At 41.4% G+C, this 20,190-nt stretch overlaps 1 protein-coding gene across 8 annotated transcripts in view; it reads left to right on the plus strand.

The window, feature by feature from the left end:
• LOC124031369 (paired box protein Pax-7-like) overlaps positions 1 to 20,190 on the plus strand; it is a 68,636-nt gene that overhangs the window by 12,409 nt on the left and 36,037 nt on the right. For 4 of the 8 annotated variants that reach the window (XM_046342502.1, XM_046342505.1, XM_046342507.1 and 1 more), the window contains exon 5: positions 17,662 to 17,861. In XM_046342502.1, the coding sequence (XP_046198458.1) occupies positions 17,662 to 17,861 (200 nt within the window). The remainder of the gene's footprint in view (positions 1 to 17,661; positions 17,862 to 20,190) is intronic. The other 4 variants (XM_046342503.1, XM_046342506.1, XM_046342508.1 and 1 more) reach the window with 1 other exon arrangement.

The following is a 20,190-nucleotide window of genomic DNA, read 5'->3' on the forward strand; positions in this document are numbered from 1 at the left end:
CCATATCTTTTTCACCAAAAACAATATAATTTGGCACATATAGTACTATCTGGTATTTAGATTTAGTTATTTTGTTTCTTGCTGCTAATGTTGAGCATGGCTATGCATAAGTTTACAGTACGCCTATAATGCTTTTAAAATGATATGATTCTTATTTTCTTCTTCTTCTTCTTCTTCTTCTTCTTCTTCTTCTTCTTCTTCTTCTTCTTCTTCTTCTTCTTCTTCTTCTTCTTCTTCTTCTTCTTATTATTATTATTATTATTATTATTAATAATAAAGGTATCCGTTATTAATTAGCAATAAGATTGATGGATGTTGCCTTCTGTGGCATTCTACAAAACACTCCATTATGTGGAGACTGAGACTACTAAAGATGACAGGGGTAAGCTAGGGGATCAAGAGTTTGACTCGGAAATTATAACTTGACCAGCTTTTCCTTTTCTAATACTAACTCGTTTAACGTGTCAGATCTAATTAGGCCGTTTAAATGCTCAAGTGCATCTGTGGGAAACAGTAGGCGGTTGGTCAGGCCCAGCCAATGCGGCTTTCAAGTCTTTTTGGGGAGACCTAGAAAGGGATGAGTATGAGAGCGCTTGGACTGCTCGATGGATGATCTTTTTTTCTTCAAAAGATTCTACTACTGCGTCAATTATGGCCATCAAGCCTTTAAAGTTTGCAAAAATTAACACAGTTTTAAAAGGTGTAACAGTGGATTAATGTCTTACAGCCAATGTTACATTTTATTGCGTCACCATGATTTGTGCTCCATGTCTAATGGATCTTTAAAAAAAAACAAAAAAAAAATAGGCTTTTTCGATAGTGTTTTTGACAGTGTTTACAAAATTGTTATTTCAAAACTCAACTGCAGGCATCCATCCCCATGAGACTAATATATTATCTGATGATGTCTGTGTTTGTCTTTTGAATATAGTTTTGTGTATTCCATTGCATAATAGATTTTGGAGCTTGAATCATCCTCTCTCTGGTTTAGAAGAAGTGGAAATTCAATTGTCCCCATTCCCTTTTTGAAAGCATTTGTCTTCTAATTGAATTCCCTTTTCCTTGTATTGGGACTTCTGATGTCTGACAGCCTAGTCTCTCCATTGTCAGCCGAATGGCCACTAGAAAAGGAGGAGAGAAAGAAGAGGGAGGAGAAAAGAACCTTCTGTTATTTTCTGTCTTGAGACTCGCTGTATAGGCTATTCAGGCAAGTTGATGAACTCCTCCAAAAAGTTTATTAAGGGGCTGAAAACAATAAGAACTAAAGCCTTTAGGCACCCAGGCAGACAGTTTATAAACTAGCTGCTATTGTGTCTCAAAGGCAGATGCATGAACACTTTTGAATGGGGCCTTCAAACTGACACGATCCGGCTGGACAGCAGCAGTTTAAAAGGAAAGGATTCTTCTGCTGCAGCTCAGATCTCGCCTTTCCTGCATTAACATACATTGCAGAAGAGAGGGAGGGAGAGAAGGATCTGGGCAGTCACTGACTGTCATGGCCAGGGTGATTTTCTCCCTGCACACTTAGATACTGTATACTACACATAATAGCCAGGGTGATTTTGTCCCTGCACACTTAGATACTGTATACTACACATAATAGCCAGGGTGATTTTCTCCCTGCACACTTAGATACTGTATACTACACATAATAGCCAGGGTGATTTTGTCCCTGCACACTTAGATACTGTATACTACACATAATAGCCAGGGTGATTTTCTCCCTGCACACTTAGATACTGTATACTACACATAATAGCCAGGGTGATTTTGTCCCTGCACACTTAGATACTGTATACTACACATAATAGCCAGGGTGATTTTCTCCCTGCACACTTAGATACTGTATACTACACATAATAGCCAGGGTGATTTTCTCCCTGCACACTTAGATACTGTATACTACACATAATAGCCAGGGTGATTTTCTCCCTGCACACTTAGATACTGTATACTACACATAATAGCCAGGGTGATTTTCTCCCTGCACACTTAGATACTGTATACTACACATAATAGCCAGGGTGATTTTCTCCCTGCACACTTAGATACTGTATACTACACATAATAGCCAGGGTGATTTTCTCCCTGCACACTTAGATACTGTATACTACACATAATAGCCAGGGTGATTTTCTCCCTGCACACTTAGATACTGTATACTACACATAATAGCCAGGGTGATTTTCTCCCTGCACACTTAGATACTGTATACTACACATAATAGCCAGGGTGATTTTCTCCCTGCACACTTAGATACTGTATACTACACATAATAGCCAGCGTGATTTTCTCCCTACACACTTAGATACTGTATACTACACATAATAGCCAGGGTGATTTTCTCCCTGCACACTTAGATACTGTATACTACACATAATAGCCAGACAGTTGAATATTCTTAACTTAATGACAAATTGACAATTGTCCTCTTCCATGACAAAAAACAACAATGCATTTTCCCATTCCTCAGTCAGTTCTGTAAGGAAATTGTAACATCGACTAAAGGTAGTGGTAAGAATCTAATAGTAAACTAAATGTTATTTTTTACACACATTCTTATCTTCTTATTTCCACTGTTGACAAAGAGATCAGCAAGCAGTTTTATATCAGATAGATGCAGTGGTAAATGATGTGCTGTGGTTAGCTGTGTTTTAATGTAATATCATTATTTTAAACTATTTTTTTCAGTTTTTGCTCTGGAAAAAAATATTTAGTTCATATTCTGTCTGGAACACTGTTATGTTCTTTACAAGGAGATAACAGATTACTGAGATTACTGTTAATGTTCTTTACAAGGAGATAAGAGATTACTGAGATTACTGTTAATGTTCTTAACAAGGAGATAACAGATTACTGAGATTACTGTTAATGTTCTTTACAGGGAGATAACAGATTACTGAGATTACTGTTAATGTTCTTAACAAGGAGATAACAGATTACTGAGATTACTGTTAATTAACAAGGAGATAACAGATTACCGAGATTACTGTTAATTAACAAGGAGATAACAGATTACTGAGATTACTGTTAATGTTCTTAACGAGGAGATAACATATTACTGAGATTACTGTTAATTAACAAGGAGATAACAAATTACTGAGATTACTGTTAATGTTCTTAACGAGGAGATAACAGATTACTGAGATTACTGTTAATTAACAAGGAGATAACAGATTACTGAGATTACTGTTAATTAACAAGGAGATAACAGATTACTGAGTGGCTTTTTCTTTTTCTTTGAATAACCTGATGCATTGATTTACTGCAGGATTTTGAGAAATATCACAATAATGTTGTTGTATACATAAAACACATTAGTCCCCTTCCTTTTATTTGATAAAGGTGTGTCACTTTATATCCCTCTCTCTCTCTCTTACTACTATCTAGGTTTTTATTTATTTTTATTTTACACATCTTTATTTATCAAGTTCAAAATGTTCAAAAATACATTACAGAACACCATGTCAACAATCCTTGACATCATGACCTGTCTTTCACTGTCTTTCTCTGTCCAGCCCTTCTCTTTAACCCAGTCAGTTGCTGGATCTCTGCTTCCCATAATCAGAGGGAGTCCTGTGATTTGTGACCCCTGGAGCATCCAGCTCGTAGAGCGCAGGGCCCCAAACAGCCCCGGCCTGAGTTGGCAGGTGTCAACATTAGCAACACAATCGCACCCCAGTCCAGTGCCCCTTACCCTAGCCCCAGTCCAGTCCTTACCCTAGCCCCAGTCCAGTCCTTACCCTAGCCCCAGTCCAGTGCCCCTTACCCTAGCCCCAGTCCAGTCCTTACCCTAGCCCCAGTCCAGTCCTTACCCTAGCCCCAGTCAAGTCCTTACCCTAGCCCCAGTCCAGTCCTTACCCTAGCCCCATTCCAGTCCTTACCCTAGCCCCAGTCCAGTCCTTACCCTAGCCCCAGTCCAGTCCTTACCCTAGCCCCAGTCCAGTCCTTACCCTAGCCCCAGTCCAGTCCTTACCCTAGCCCCAGTCCAGTCGTTACCCTAGCCCCAGTCCAGTCCTTACCCTAGCCCCAGTCCAGTCCTTACCCTAGCCCCAGTCCAGTCCTTACCCTAGCCCCAGTCCAGTCCTTACCCTAGCCCCAGTCCAGTCCTTACCCTAGCCCCAGTCCAGTCCTTACCCTAGCCCCAGTCCAGTCCTTACCCTAGCCCCAGCGCCCCATTGAACCCAAACTATGTGAGGCCCAGTGAGAAGAAACACATCAATGGAGTGGGCAGGGTAGGATAGAAGAGGGGGAGGACAAGGGAGAGATTACACTCTCAGACAGCTATTAGCAGGGATGAGGCTTTTCTAAACAAACAAAAAACGAGACGATCAATACTGTGTTAGTTTACCAAGTGGAGTCATGATGGGCTCTGGAGTATTTCTCTCTTCTTCTGTTGTTTTTCTCAACTTCTCAAACGTCTGTGGTTTGGTTCGTATTGGCAATCCAATATAGTCTGGAGTCCTTGGAGACCTATTTCTTTTTGTGGCCAGTGATTTGTTAATGGTTGGTTTGCTCCAGCCCGTGGCTAGTTCATTCATAGATTTAGAGCTGTAATGAATCCTGGTTGGAGGGTATTAACGTTGATAGTGGACAATCATTGGGCTGTCCAGAGGAAAGCAACATTCAGTGATGACAGGACCACTGGCCCTTGGGGACCACAGCCCTTCTCTCTCATTAGACAGAGACAGAGGTGTCACTTTAAACACACTAGAGGGATTGGAAAGGGAATGAGTAGACATTTGGACTGTTGCTGCTCTTGAGTGGGTATCTGTCTTGACAAGAAAAGCAATGTTTTTTAAAGGCCATTTATTTCTCACTCACTGCTGATTCTAGGCCAAGCCACCAGAAGAGACACGGGTTCTCCTCAGTGGTGGAGATTAGTTGGAAAGGTTTCAGTACTAGGGAACCTGTAGTATTTGTTTTTGGAGGAGACAACAATCTCATTTAATTGTTTGCTTTGATATATCCCCTTGACACCCTCTTCCAGGGCTCTTGAAAAATAAAATAGGGGGCCTTTTGTTTGATCTTTTTGGTGTGTGTAGCATGTACTGATTCAGGGGTATAACTGACTAGGTATCCCCCTTTCCGTTTCCCTACTGCGCATCTCTCACGAGGAGGAGTAAGTAGTTGTGGTGTTTGTTGGTTGCCACTCATTGTTCCTGCAGTAATGTTAAAGCAACACAAACAGCCCCTGAAGAATATCTCTTTGGAAGCTGCCAACAACATAACCTTGGCTAAGCCTTCACCATTTGCAGCAATAAACAAGCACACATCAACCCACCCCAATGACCTCCTGTAACAATGGGGTTTGTTGTCATGAAATACCCATCATTAAGTGTTGGCTAGCAATAAACTGGTCGTAGTCGTTCAGGATATTGAGAGATCACAAACTAGTGGGGAGTAGCCCCTGGTGTGGCCTAATACCACTGTCCGATCCAGCAGACGAGGTCAGGGTCAGAGGGAGGAATACGGGACCCTTCCTTAAAGGGACAGACAAGTTACATTATTTGATCAAAATTGAACCAGGTCTTTTTATGAAATTATTTCAAGTAATGTTTTTGATTAAAAAAAATTATACTGTACTTTGAATTGTTCATGCTCTTAAACCACATACTAATTGCTCAATGCTGATGGATAGTGACATACAAGTAGACCACATACATTTTGTTAAATGAATGGCCCGTGAATCAGTAAACGGTCATTATTATTTTCGCTCTCTGTTTTCAGATCATGTCTATGCAGGCCTTACAGATCATGTCTATGCAGGCCTTACAGATCATGTCTATGCAGGCCTTACAGATCATGTCTATGCAGGCCTTACAGATCATGTCTAAGCAGGCCTTACAGATCATGTCTATGCAGGCCTTACAGATCACGTCTAAGCAGGCCTTACAGATCATGTCTATGCAGGCCTTACAGATCATGTCTATGCAGGCCTTACAGATCATGTCTATGCAGGCCTTACAGATCATGTCTTTGCAGGCCTTACAGATCATGTTTACATTTACATTTACATTTAAGTCATTTAGCAGACGCTCTTATCCAGAGCGACTTACAAATTGGTGCATTCACCTTATGACATCCAGTGGAACAGTCACTTTACAATAGTGCATCTAAAACTTAAGGGGGGGGTGAGAGGGATTACTTATCCTATCCTAGGTATTCCTTAAAGAGGTGGGGTTTCAGGTGTCTCCGGAAGGTGGTGATTGACTCCGCTGTCCTGGCGTCGTGAGGGAGTTTGTTCCACCATTGGGGGCCAGGGCAGCGAACAGTTTTGACTGGGCTGAGCGGGAACTGTACTTCCTCAGTGGTAGGGAGGCGAGCAGGCCAGAGGTGGATGAACGCAGTGCCCTTGTTTGGGTGTAGGGCCTGATCAGAGCCTGGAGGTACTGAGGTGCCGTTCCCCTCACAGCTCCGTAGGCAAGCACCATGGTCTTGTAGCGGATGCGAGCTTCAACTGGAAGCCAGTGGAGAGAACGGAGGAGCGGGGTGACGTGAGAGAACTTGGGAAGGTTGAACACCAGACGGGCTGCGGCGTTCTGGATGAGTTGAAGGGGTTTAATGGCACAGGCAGGGAGCCCAGCCAACAGCGAGTTGCAGTAATCCAGACGGGAGATGACAAGTGCCTGGATTAGGACCTGCGCCGCTTCCTGTGTGAGGCAGGGTCGTACTCTGCGGATGTTGTAGAGCATGAACCTACAGGAACGGGCCACCGCGTTGATGTTGGTTGAGAACGACAGGGTGTTGTCCAGGATCACGCCAAGGTTCTTGGCGCTCTGGGAGGAGGACACAATGGAGTTGTCAACCGTGATGGCGAGATCATGGAACGGGCAGTCCTTCCCCGGGAGGAAGAGCAGCTCCGTCTTGCCGAGGTTCAGCTTGAGGTGGTGATCCGTCATCCACACTGATATGTCTGCCAGTCTATGCAGGCCTTACAGATCATGTCTATGCAGGCCTTACAGATCATGTCTATGCAGGCCTTACAGATCATGTCTATGCAGGCCCTACAGATCATGTCTATGCAGGCCCTACAGATCATGTCTATGCAGGCCCTACAGATCATGTCTATGCAGGCCCTACAGATAATGTCTATGCAGGCCTTACAGATCACGTCTATGCAGGCCTTACAGATCATGTCTATGCAGGCCTTACAGATCATGTCTGTGCAGGCCTTACAGATCATGTCTATGCAGGCCTTACAGATCATGTCTATGCAGGCCTTACAGATAATGTCTATGCAGGCCTTACAGATCATGAGCCAAACCAACATGCAATGGCATCTTTGATTTCTGCCTTAAAGCTTCCATCAGATAAAAGACTGTTCTTTTAGTATTTATGATCCCATTAGACAGAACACCTGTCTCTGTAACGTTCCTATTGTTTCCTGCTAGCAGTGCTCTGTCACCAGTGTTTTATATGAGAGCATGCATTACAGGACTGCACCCGTAAAACCAGCAGCTCTCACCTTTCCCTTTCAAAGCCTCTCGTATATCTACTTTGCTTCAAAAATGAGCTAGATTTGATGAATACCTAGAAATCTCTTCATATAATACAACCTCTCAGTATTTAGAGTGTCTATCACTCTCTATTTAGAGTGTCTATCTATTTGCTATTGTTTGCTTGTGATTCACAGTCATGTAATTTGACTCAAGATTCATTGCTAGTTCATACATCTTTAGTCTCACTCAGTTGAACATATTGGAATCGGTTGTTATTTTTCACTTCCAATTGTCCAGTCCTGTTTGGTTTGTATTTGGTTTCTACTGTGTAGACTATATTTAGATGGTTTGTGCTGCTGAGGAAAATATGCAGTGATGACCAGCACATGAATCCCAGGCCTTTAATCATGACAAAATATGAAGGCGGAGAGTGTAATAACTGGAACCATTGACACAAATAGATCTTTCCTGGGTAATTAAGCCATTGTTGTTTTGACAAACAGTAGAATTGAGAGTGGCTAGAGAAAATGATTCATGCATATGACATATGAATGAATACAGTACAGCAGGCTATCTGGCTTCCTTTGTTGTGTTCTCAGAGCATTTTATAATGGTTGTGCTGTTCAGTTCCTCAGAATTGATTTTAAAACGTTTCTTACGATTTGCTTTGGCTGTCAGTATCGTCAGTGTTTGACAGCTGGCACAGATCAGGACAGTGTGTTGCAGTACGCCAATGTGTGGCATTAGAAAACACAACAAGCATTTCTGGCTAATTTTATTACAAAACAGGAATAGCCCCCATAATGTGCAACAGTAATTACGTTTAGAGCAGTGTGCCCAGCTCTCTTAGTGATGAATGAGACACATTGACCATGGTCTGCTAGTTTAAAAATCACCATTAGCCTCTGCTACTTATGTCCAGAACATTTCCCATTTTATGCTCTTAATCTGCCTTGCAACTGCAATCTTCATTTGTTTTAATTGTGCTTGAGGACGTTTTTTAACACGCACAAAGACAATAAACATGTTCCCGTAAGTGTTGCAAATCAGAATTGTGTTTTTTTCCACCCAGTTAAAATGTTATGGAGAGTGGAAACGGTGGGGTGGAGCTGCCGTTCCAGCCTGAAAAATAACTTCAAATGGTGCCTGGTCCTCCATTTTCAACTAATGGGCTTATTTCTGCATCCTCTGTCAACCACTCCTTGGGGAATATGTCCTCTCATTTCAAAAAGCTTTGCTTTTCTGTTACATTGTAAAGCCACACTATGGAGCACAGATTTCAAATGTTAATATCAAGCACTGTGACGACTTACTGATGTCCCCCTCCAACCCTCTAACCAGGAAATATTATTCCTGGATCCTCAGGAACTATTTGGAAATACGCTAGTGTTTGTTCAGTTTGACTTTACTGAATCTCATTCAAGTTAAGTCTCATTCAAGCAAAATGAATCTCATTCAAGCAAAATGAAAGAGTGAATTATCGGTTTCACTTCTTTAATTCTTGCTTATATTATCTTGAGATTGTCTGGCTTTCACAATCAATTGTTTGTTTGTTGATTTATTTATTTGTTTACAGTGTTTGTGCACGTAGGTTATTACCTCAGTAATTCAGTGTCAGACTCATGCCCAGCATCATGATCCATTACATTTCCTATTTATGCCTTATGGTTGCTGTGTCCCAGGTGTGTAGTAATAGAGTCATCATTAGTATAGGGGTTATCCTCCTGGGACCATTAGGTGTGTAGTAATAGAGACATCATTAGTATAGGGGTTATCCTCCTGGGACCATTAGGTGTGTAGTAATAGAGACATCATTAGTATAGGGGTTATCCTCCTGGGACCATTAGGTGTGTAGTAATAGAGACATCATTAGTATAGGGGTTATCCTCCTGGGACCATTAGGTGTGTAGTAATAGAGACTTCATTAGTATAGGGGTTATCCTCCTGGGACCATTAGGTGTATAGTAATAGAGACTTCATTAGTATAGGGGTTATCCTCCTGGGACCATTAGGTGTGTAGTAATAGAGACATCATTAGTATAGGGGTTATCCTCCTGGGACCATTAGGTGTGTAGTAATAGAGACATCATTAGTATAGGGATTATCCTCCTGGGACCATTAGGTGTGTAGTAATAGAGACATCATTAGTATAGGGGTTATCCTCCTGGGACCATAAGCTGATATACACCCGCTTTCTGAGAAAACAGCAACTTTTGTTTGTTAATTTTGTCTTTGTGCAAATAACAACAATGTAACAAAGTCTGTCTCTCTGGGCTATGTCATCCTGTTGTAGTTATTGTCAGATTTATGGTGTATTGCGTAGTGGTATGTCCCTTAAACAAGACTGCCAACATGTTTTAAAATGGTGGACGTTGTTGGCAATTCTACACAATTGCTGTGTTTATGGATTATGGATAATAAGTTTTGGGATTTTGTACTTTCATATTCCCTTGACTGTGATAAAAAAGAGTACACTTCACAGACACCATCACTACTCTTCCAGCTGTCCTTTGCACCATAAAAACTTGCACAATGACAAATGTTTACGGTCTGCCATTGTCCAGAAAATTAGGAAGCATTCCTGGGGCATGAAAATTGTCTGCTGTGCATTCCTATTCTGTGACTCCCCAGGTTTGTTTCAATAGAGTACTATACATTTTGTTTTCATAGAGTACTACAAGGTTTGTTTTTATAGAGTACTACAAGGTTTGTTTTCATGGAGTACTACAAGGTTTGTTTTCATGGAGTACTACAAGGTTTGTTTTCATGGAGTACTACAAGGTTTGTTTTCATGGAGTACTACAAGGTTTGTTTTCATGGAGTACTATACGTTTTGTTTTCATAGAGTACTACAAGGTTTGTTTTCATGGAGTACTACAAGGTTTGTTTTCATAGAGTACTACAAGGTTTGTTTTCATGGAGTACTACAAGGTTTGTTTTCATAGAGTACTATACATTTTGTTTTCATAGAGTACTACAAGGTTTGTTTTCATAGAGTACTACAAGGTTTGTTTTCATAGAGTACTATACATTTTGTTTTCATAGAGTACTACAAGGTTTGTTTTCATAGAGTACTATACATTTTGTTTTCATAGAGTACTACAAGGTTTGTTTTCATAGAGTACTACAAGGTTTGTTTTCATAGAGTACTACAAGGTTTGTTTTCATAGAGTACTACAAGGTTTGTTTTCATGGAGTACTATACGTTTTGTTTTCATAGAGTACTACAAGGTTTGTTTTCATGGAGTACTACAAGGTTTGTTTTCATAGAGTACTATACATTTTGTTTTCATAGAGTACTACAAGGTTTGTTTTCATGGAGTACTACAAGGTTTGTTTTCATGGAGTACTACAAGGTTTGTTTTTATAGAGTACTACAAGGTTTGTTTTCATGGAGTACTACAAGGTTTGTTTTCATGGAGTACTACAAGGTTTGTTTTCATGGAGTACTACAAGGTTTGTTTTCATGGAGTACTACAAGGTTTGTTTTCATGGAGTACTACAAGGTTTGTTTTCATGGAGTACTATACGTTTTGTTTTCATAGAGTACTACAAGGTTTGTTTTCATGGAGTACTACAAGGTTTGTTTTCATAGAGTACTACAAGGTTTGTTTTCATGGAGTACTACAAGGTTTGTTTTCATAGAGTACTATACATAGAGTTTGTTTTTCATAGAGTACTACAAGGTTTGTTTTCATAGAGTACTACAAGGTTTGTTTTCATAGAGTACTATACATTTTGTTTTCATAGAGTACTACAAGGTTTGTTTTCATAGAGTACTACAAGGTTTGTTTTCATAGAGTACTACAAGGTTTGTTTTCATGGAGTACTATACGTTTTGTTTTCATAGAGTACTACAAGGTTTGTTTTCATGGAGTACTACAAGGTTTGTTTTCATAGAGTACTATACATTTTGTTTTCATAGAGTACTACAAGGTTTGTTTTCATGGAGTACTACAAGGTTTGTTTTCATGGAGTACTACAAGGTTTGTTTTTATAGAGTACTACAAGGTTTGTTTTCATGGAGTACTACAAGGTTTGTTTTCATGGAGTACTACAAGGTTTGTTTTCATGGAGTACTACAAGGTTTGTTTTCATAGAGTACTACAAGGTTTGTTTTCATGGAGTACGACAAGGTTTGTTTTCATAGAGTATACTACAAGGTTTGTTTTCATGGAGTACTACAAGGTTTGTCTTCATGGAGTACTACAAGGTTTGTTTTCATGGAATACTGTAAGGTTTATTTTCATGGAGTACTATACTGTTTCTATGTTAAATCCATCCTCCAGTTGCACAACTGAATCATCTCCTATGGCTCTCCTAACTTCGCAACACCAAGGGACACACAGGGTAGTGCATTCAGGAGAAATACTGCCCCATTCTCTGACAAATTGTAATGGAGAAGTTGTCAGCTATTTGATGTTGCTGCATGAACATCCCTCCTCTCCAGTATCTGGGGTTGAATCCCATGCAGTCTTGGTGACAGGAAGAGATGTGTATATTCAGGCCTGGAGCAGGAGACAGCACAGAGACAGATGGATGTCAGAGATAGCAGATCCCATCTCAGGCGTTTGCTGCTTATCACAGGGCCTGTTTGCATAATTAGGCCTTTTGATATTCCTCCCCTCCGACTGACAAAAAGTATAATTGCAACATCAACTACGACAAAAGGCATGCACAAAATACACAAGTAAACATAAATAGAGAGAAAAGATGGGATGTTATTTTCGTCCTGTGGGAATGAATGAAAAAAAGACTACCAATAAACAAAATGTGCTGTCAGTCACAGTCAACTGGTGTGACTGGGTGCTCTGAGGCTGGTCCTGTGAATTCCTGCAGAACACTGAGCGTGAGGCCTGATTGTAATTATGCTGGAACTAATATGCTTTTCAAAATGAGCCATTATGAGCTAATGCTGCACTGCCAAATCCCTGTCTGTTTTTGTCCCTCTGTCTTGGGTAGTTTGGAAAGGTATAGCTGATATTGAGGCCATTGGTTCTGGTATCAGAAACGCCCTGCATGGGACAGGGAGGAGGATACACACCATAAGTTTGAGCTAATACTGACTCAGAGGCAATCTGAGAGACGAAGACTGATGCTTCCACCCCATGTGTCATCACGGAGGCTTCTTAACCACCTGTTATCATTAAACACCTCCCAGTTCTACCATGCATAATACAAGTATCACTTTCTGACCTATATTTTAAATATATTACATAAATATTCACTGACACAATGTTGATGTGATTATATTAGTTAAAATTGGACCATATTAGACATCTTGGCATTGAGGAATTTTGTGTTGCCATGTTGAAGCGGTACTATTAGCCTCCTGTGTTGTAGTGTTGTGGGGATCAGTTATAGCTGTGGGTGTTGGAGCCTAGATTCTGTTTCTTTGTGATCATTTTCTACACTGTCATTGTATGTTTTCTCTGTCCCCTTCACTGCTAATCGACATTGCTATTGTAGAGCTTGTCGTTTATTATAGCATAATGTTCTTGTGGAGCATTGGAGCCAGCAGTCTTTATTGACTGTACAGCCTTGGACAGCAATCCATCTAAGGTCCATCTAAGCCATATTACCTCAGCCTGTCTCCCAGGGGGGAAAGAGAGAGTAGGAGCTCCTCAGAAGGAGGATGGGAGAAAGAGAAGAACAGTCCATAGGGTTAGCGGGCTGTCCGGGAGGGGGTTTGGAGAGGTTTGCGTGATGAGTATTCCATCTGCCTGCAGTCTGAGCTCTGAGCAGACCGTGGGGTCAGCAGTGAGGAGCATCAGGAGAGAGGGAGGACCATCTTTAAACCTCACACTAAACTCACCGCTAAACTATTAACCAACTGCTCAGCTTCTCAGAGACAAGACCACTTTTGTTGGTTGTGTTCTGACCTGAGTTGACATTCTGTCTCACTATGGATATTGTTAGAAATAGTAGTGCTTTGTGAAAAAGCTGTGATTTTTGAAAGAGGTAACAGAGAGCTTAAACAATCTCTTTGGCAAACATATGGCTCCATTCATAAGTAAAGATATTCAATTAAATTATGTCAGTAAAACAATTGGCTCTTCCAGTATAATATGTTTACTTGTCTCCTCTTGTTACTTGAAACATAAAAAATGGTTTCTGATTTAGAAGACCTCGTCAATATCTGGTTCATTTCTGTTTAAACAAAGCTGTATTTTTAAATCAATATTGAGCAGGCCCTCTGAGGGCCCTGAAGGAGGATACACGGCTGTCTAATCATACCCACTGGATGGTATACATAATTAGGCCCTAATTGCTATGATAACTGATGAGGCACGAGTGCTTTATCAATATCCCCAGAACCTTCCAATGGAATTACAGCTGAGGCATTATACCCAGGTCTAATCAGGATGTACCTTATTGTTTTAAAGCAGCAAGAAATGTTAGAGAATTGACCTCAACGCCCACAGGGATTGAGTTTATTCCAAGGTAGTAGGCTAATCATCCACCGTTTTGTCCTGTATCAACATGGACAGATTTGTAAACCAAGGAGACATGTGGTATTCAAATTCAAAAGCTTTGTTGTCTGGGAAACAGATAGTAAGTGTTTATTCTTCCATAATTTAGGCCCGAGAGGCACTGCATCTATAAATATCAAACAACCACTAAATAAAAAGATTTGGTGCAGAGCCCGTGATCTATCGGTAACGCTCCCGGCCAGTCACAAGACCGGGGTTCAGTCCCAGTGTCTACCCTTGCTACTGCTCTCCTGCTTGCCTGTCTGCCCTCCTGCTTGCCTGTCTGTTCTCCTGCTTGCCTGTCTACTCTCCTGCTTGCCTGTCTGCTCTCCTGCTTGCCTGTCTGTTCTCCTGCTTGCCTGTCTGTTCTCCTGCTTGCCTGTCTGCTCTCCTGCTTGCCTGTCTGTTGTCCTGCTTGCCTGTCTGTTCTCCTGCTTGCCTGTCTGCTCTCCTGCTTGCCTGTCTCCCCCTTTGTTTCCAGCTGTTTGAATAAAGTAGAACATGTTAGACATATTTAAATTAAATGATGTGGATACTGTGTAATCCACGCAGTGTCATTATAATTTGACTTGTTTGTTTATGTAGATACTCTTATGTTGTCTGCTGAAGGGTTTTACCTGAAAATAGGGTGGCCAGTAAAATATGTTAACCAGACAGCCATGCAACTCTGTGTTGCACCAACAATGAGAGGAACCATACAGTGCATTTAACTGAAATTCTGTTTCTGTCACAACCCATTTTGGTACATGTGGGGGCCCCAGTGTTGTTGATGAATCTTGGCATCCCGTTCAGCAAAATGTCGTCTGGATAGAGATGAGGTTTGCTTCTCACATCCCTGTTTCCCAAACTCACATCTAATAGGGTTGTTGACCTTCACCGAGAGCTTGCTGCTTGCTGGACGGTAGTTCATGCACGCAAACAAACGTGTTGGCTGCGTGTGCCGTGACACATGTCACTATAACCAGGGCTCAATGACAGGTGGCAGTACATACTCATTAGTCTTGTTTGTCATGCAGTTTGTTTGTAAATGCTAACATTGGAGTATAGGGGGAGGATTCCTTTTTGAAATATTTTAAGTACTGGCTAGCCTATATCCACTTACGCAACTGTCCATCCGATCACATAGATAAACAAAGGAAGAGAAATATGAGCAAAATAGAATAAATCAAGTAGAATTCTGTGGTGTCTGGTTTTAAACCGTTGGAGCAGCCCTCCACTCTGCCCGCATGGCCCCCCTTTCCCCCCACCCTTGCCCCCGCCCTGTAGGACACAGAGGTGACTTTGAAAAGTGATCTATAGACCGCTGTGCCAGTCTCAAGTGTTGTCATGGCGAGTTAGCGGCAAATCGCTATGCGCATCCTCATGAAAACCAACAAAGGAATATGCCATATATGTACATATTCAACATTGTATGTTCAAGGCTGTTCTCTACAAAAGTGGGAGCCAGTGTTGGGGAATCAATCTTTATTAAAAAGGGTTAGACGAAAGAATTGATTTAATGAATGCGGCCTCATGTCCTGCGGCCGCATGTAATCCGCAGAGAATCGTTAGGCGTGAGCTCAGGGGGACAAAAAGACGTTCTCAGAAGACTCATCGAGTGGCCTGTAATGATAGTCTCCATATAATCCCATAATTCCTTGTTTAATTAAACTCCAGAGCCGGCCTTGAGACCCAGCCAGATTTGGTTCCTCTTTTATTCTCACAGTTGTTATTTGAAGGCTATTTTGGCTTCAGTTTGTCCATGTGGTATGCTGAAACATTCGAGAGGGCTTTGTTGAACTGAGCTTAGTTGTGCCCATAGCCAATACAGGGGATTCACCTGGGCTAACTTTCCGAAGACCGTTATGGTTGTCATTATAGTTGGGGAGAAAGCGTTTCTGTAAGGGACAATGAGTTTGGTTCTATAGACTATCTCTCATTTGTTGTTCTTCACCCCTCTCTCCTCCTGGACTGTACATGTATGATGCAATCCAGCTAGGCCTAGAGCAACACTGGCTTGTCAATGTCTCAATGAGCACATTTGTGAAAATATGCATTTTATAACAGGAAATGAAAAGGGCCATGTAGTTTGAATAGACATGCAGAGGAGGTGAAAATGATGCAATTTCCTAAATTCAGTTCTAATGGTAATGTGCTGTGGTAATACATATTCACTGTCAGAAACATTCCTCTTGGCCAGGATTGGATGGCTTTGTGCAGTATCTATATTCCTCTAGCGAAAATGCAGCAGCTTAGTTGAATGCATAAAAGTACTGTAAGATATATTGTAATTCATTTCTTGACAGCAGTATCATAGAAAGACAGAATATGGGACTGAATGGTTATGGTGTGATATTGTTGTAGTGTTCTGTATATTCTGGCTGTACTGTTCCTTTGAGCAGCAGTGTGCCCTGGGCCATTGTGAGAGAATAGTGTGGTGAGGAACAGCAAGGTGGCCTGGGTAGATTAACCCTTCCATCCAGCGCCCCCTCCCATCCTGCCCCCAACCGCCTGCGGCCCTCTGCCTCCAGCCTCTGGCGCCTCTCTCCCCCGCTCTCTCTCTCTCTCTCTCAAGGCAGGTTTGGGTATCAGGCCTCTTATATACTGTATAAATATCCACAGATTAAGATAATATTTGCTCTGTTGTGCTCGGAGAGAGGGAAAGCTGTCATTTGAAGCTTCTTTGCAGCCTCTCCCCCTCAAGCGACAGCCTCTGATGTGGGTTGTGCCCCTAAACTACTAAAAGTGGCTTTTAGGGCTTGTATTGACCATTTCAGGGTTTCATCCATCCTTTTAATTAGGCCTGCGATGATAACAGTACCGCGATACTCGTTAGTATCGTGACATGGAAACAAAGCACAAAGTGGATTTCACTTCTTTAGGAAAACAGCCCTAATGTTGGAAAATCATTATCATCATGTTGTCATCCAGAGTCACATTTATTTCGCCATGGAAAACATATTGTGATACTGGTATCGTCACAGCCCTACTTTTTATTGCCTTTTTCAATTATTTAGGTTCATTAACAAAAAATGTGACTGATTGCTGTCAGAACAGAGGCTTGAGGGTAAACACAGACACAGCAGCCCATCTGTAAATAGCACACCCAACTACCTCATGCACATATTGTTATTCATTTTTTGCTCTTTTGCACACCAGTATCTCTACCTGCACATCATGATCTGCACATCTATCACTCCAGTTTTAATGCTAAATTAAATTATTTTTTCCTTATGGCCTATTTATTGCCTTACCTCCCTAACCTTACTACATTTGCACACACTGTATATAGATCCTTTTGTGTTATTGACTGTGCATTGGTTTATTCCATGTGAAGCTCTGTGTTGTTTGTGTCGCACTGCTTTGCTTGATCTTGGTCAGGTCTCAGTTGTAAATGAGAACTTGTTCTCAACTGGCCTACCTGGTTAAATAAAGGTGTTCTCAACTGGCCTACCTGGTTAAATAAAGGTGTTCTCAACTGGCCTACCTGGTTAAATAAAGGTGTTCTCAACTGGCCTACCTGGTTAAATAAAGGTGTTCTCAACTGGCCTACCTGGTTAAATAAAGGTGTTCTCAACTGGCCTACCTGGTTAAATAAAGGTTAAATTAAAAATTAAAAAATAAAGACAACTGAAGAGATAAATAACTAACCAGTAAAATGGACTTCCTTTCCATTGTTACTAAATTCCCTTGTATTATTTTAGTGTATTTCCTAATATTAACTGAGCTGGCTCTTCCCCTCTTCTCTCTCTTCCCCTTTGGCCTAGGTAATCGTACAGACGAGGGTTCAGATGTGGAGTCGGAGCCGGACCTTCCCCTGAAGAGGAAGCAGCGTCGCAGCCGCACCACCTTCACAGCCGAGCAGCTTGAGGAGCTGGAGAAGGCCTTTGAGAGGACACACTACCCAGACATCTACACCAGGGAAGAGCTGGCCCAGAGGACCAAGCTCACTGAGGCCCGCGTGCAGGTTAGTTAGACACACAAACAGTCAATGCCACACACACTCTGTCATGGCTGCTGAGCATTATCCAGGTGTTTATCACACTAATCTAAAGCACTGTTTTCCTGTACTGTCATGGCCAAAAGTTTTGAGAATGACACAAATTTTAATTTCCACAAGGTTTGCTGCTTCAGTGACTTTAGATATTTTTGTCAGATGTTACTATGGAATACTGAAGTATAATTCCAAGCATTTCATAAGTGTCAAAGGATTTTATTGACAATTACATGAGGTTGATGCAAATAGTCAATATTTGCAGTGTTGACCCTTCTTTTTCAAGACCTTTGTAATCTGCCCTGGCATGCTGTCAATTAACTTCTGGGCCACATCCTGACTGATGGCAGCCCATTCTTGCATAATCAATGCTTGGAGTTTGTCTGAATTTGTGGGTTTTTGTTTGTTCACCCGCCTCTTGAGGATTGACCACAAGTTCTCAATGGGATTAAGGTCTGGGGAGTTTTCTGGCCTTAGACCCAAAATATTGATGTTTTGTTCCCTTAGCCGCTTAGTTATCACTTATGCCTTATGTCAAGGTGCTCCATCATGCTGGAAAAGGCATTGTTTGTCACCAAACTGTTCCTGGATGGTTGGGAGAAGTTGCTCTCGGAGGATGTGTTGGTACCATTCTTTAGTCATGCCTGTGTTCTTAGGCAAAATTGTGAGTGAGCCCACAACCTTGGCTGAGATGCAACCCCACACATGAATGGTCTCAGGATGCTTTAATGTTGGCATGACACAGGACTGATGGTAGCGCTCACCTTTTCTTCTCTGGACAAGCTTTTTTCCAGATGCCCCAAACAATTGGAAAGGGGAATCATCAGAGAAAATGACTTTACCCCAGTCCTGAGCAGTCCAATCCCTGTACCTTTTGCAGAATATCAGTCTGTCCCTGATGTTTTTCCAGGAGAGAAGTGGCTTATTTTCTGCCCTTCTTGACACCAGGCCATCCTCCAAAGGTTTTTGCCTCACTGTGCGTGCAGATGCACTCACACCTGCCTGCTGCCATTCCTGAGCAACCTCTGTACTGGTGGTGCCCTGATCCAGCAGCTGAATCAACTTCAGGAGATGGTCCTGGTGCTTGCTGGACTTTCTTGGGCGCCCTGAAGCCTTCTTCACAACAATTGAACCACTCTCCTTGAAGTTCTTGATGATCCGAAAAATGGTTGATTTAGGTGCAATGTTACTGGCAGCAATATCCTTGCCTGTGAGGCCCTTTTTGTGTAAAGCAATGAAGACGGCCCGTGTTTCCTTGCAGGTAACCATGGTTGACAGAGGAAGAACAATGATTCCAAGCACCACCCTCCTTTTGAAACTTCCAGTCTGTTATTCAAACTCAATCACCATGACAGAGTTTGTCGTCGTCAACACTCACACCTGTGTTAACGAGAGAATCACTGACATGATGTCAGCTGGTCCTTTTGTGGCAGGGCTGAAATGTTTTTTGGTGATTCAGTTCATTTGCATGGCAAAGAGGGACTGCAATTAATTGCAATTCATCTGATCACTCTTCATAACATTCTGGAGTATATGCAAATTCCCATCATACAAACTGAGGCAGCAGACGGTGAAAATTAATATTTATATAATTCTCAAAACTTTTGGCCACAACTGTACATGACAAACTTCAGTTTTTATATCCTGCTATAATCTTACGAAATAATACAAATCTACCCATCTACACAACTTACTCTACATTTTCAAAGTGAAATAATAATATCAAAATAATACAAAAATGACTACTACTAATAATAATAAAAAAGGCATCTTGATTGCGTTGTCTTCCCAGAGAAAATCTAACACTGACATAGTTTTATTAGGGGGGGTGGGGGAATGGCTTTCCAAGAGGTGTTGAATCTGCTGAATCTGCTTTAAAATCGGAGGCAACGTTTGAATATAGCTTCCAATCAATGATTCCCATCCAAATGTACTGAGCTTAAAACCATTTTGACAAAAGCAATGGATATACTGTATGTTGCCCTAAGAGTTGTGCAAAATTGGTATCATCTTATTCAAAATGATGAACAGCTGTAATGGCTGCCCAAGGTTCTTCCTTCAAGTATTAACTCTGGGGTGTGAAGACAAACAATCAAGACATCTTCATTGTATCACTTGGAACATTTTCTTTAACCTCTCTTTCACTACGGAACTGTGGAGTATGTTGTGTAGATCGGAGGCAAAACAAATCCCATTTCATTCCTTTTTAGATTAAATTTTAAGGCAGCAAAATTTGAAGATTGTGCAAGAGGTATGTAGAGTTACTAGCGACAATATTCATTCATCCAAGTGCAGGTCTTTT

The sequence above is a fragment of the Oncorhynchus gorbuscha genome, linkage group LG03, assembly GCF_021184085.1.
Source record: "Oncorhynchus gorbuscha isolate QuinsamMale2020 ecotype Even-year linkage group LG03, OgorEven_v1.0, whole genome shotgun sequence".
NCBI lineage: Eukaryota > Metazoa > Chordata > Actinopteri > Salmoniformes > Salmonidae > Oncorhynchus > Oncorhynchus gorbuscha.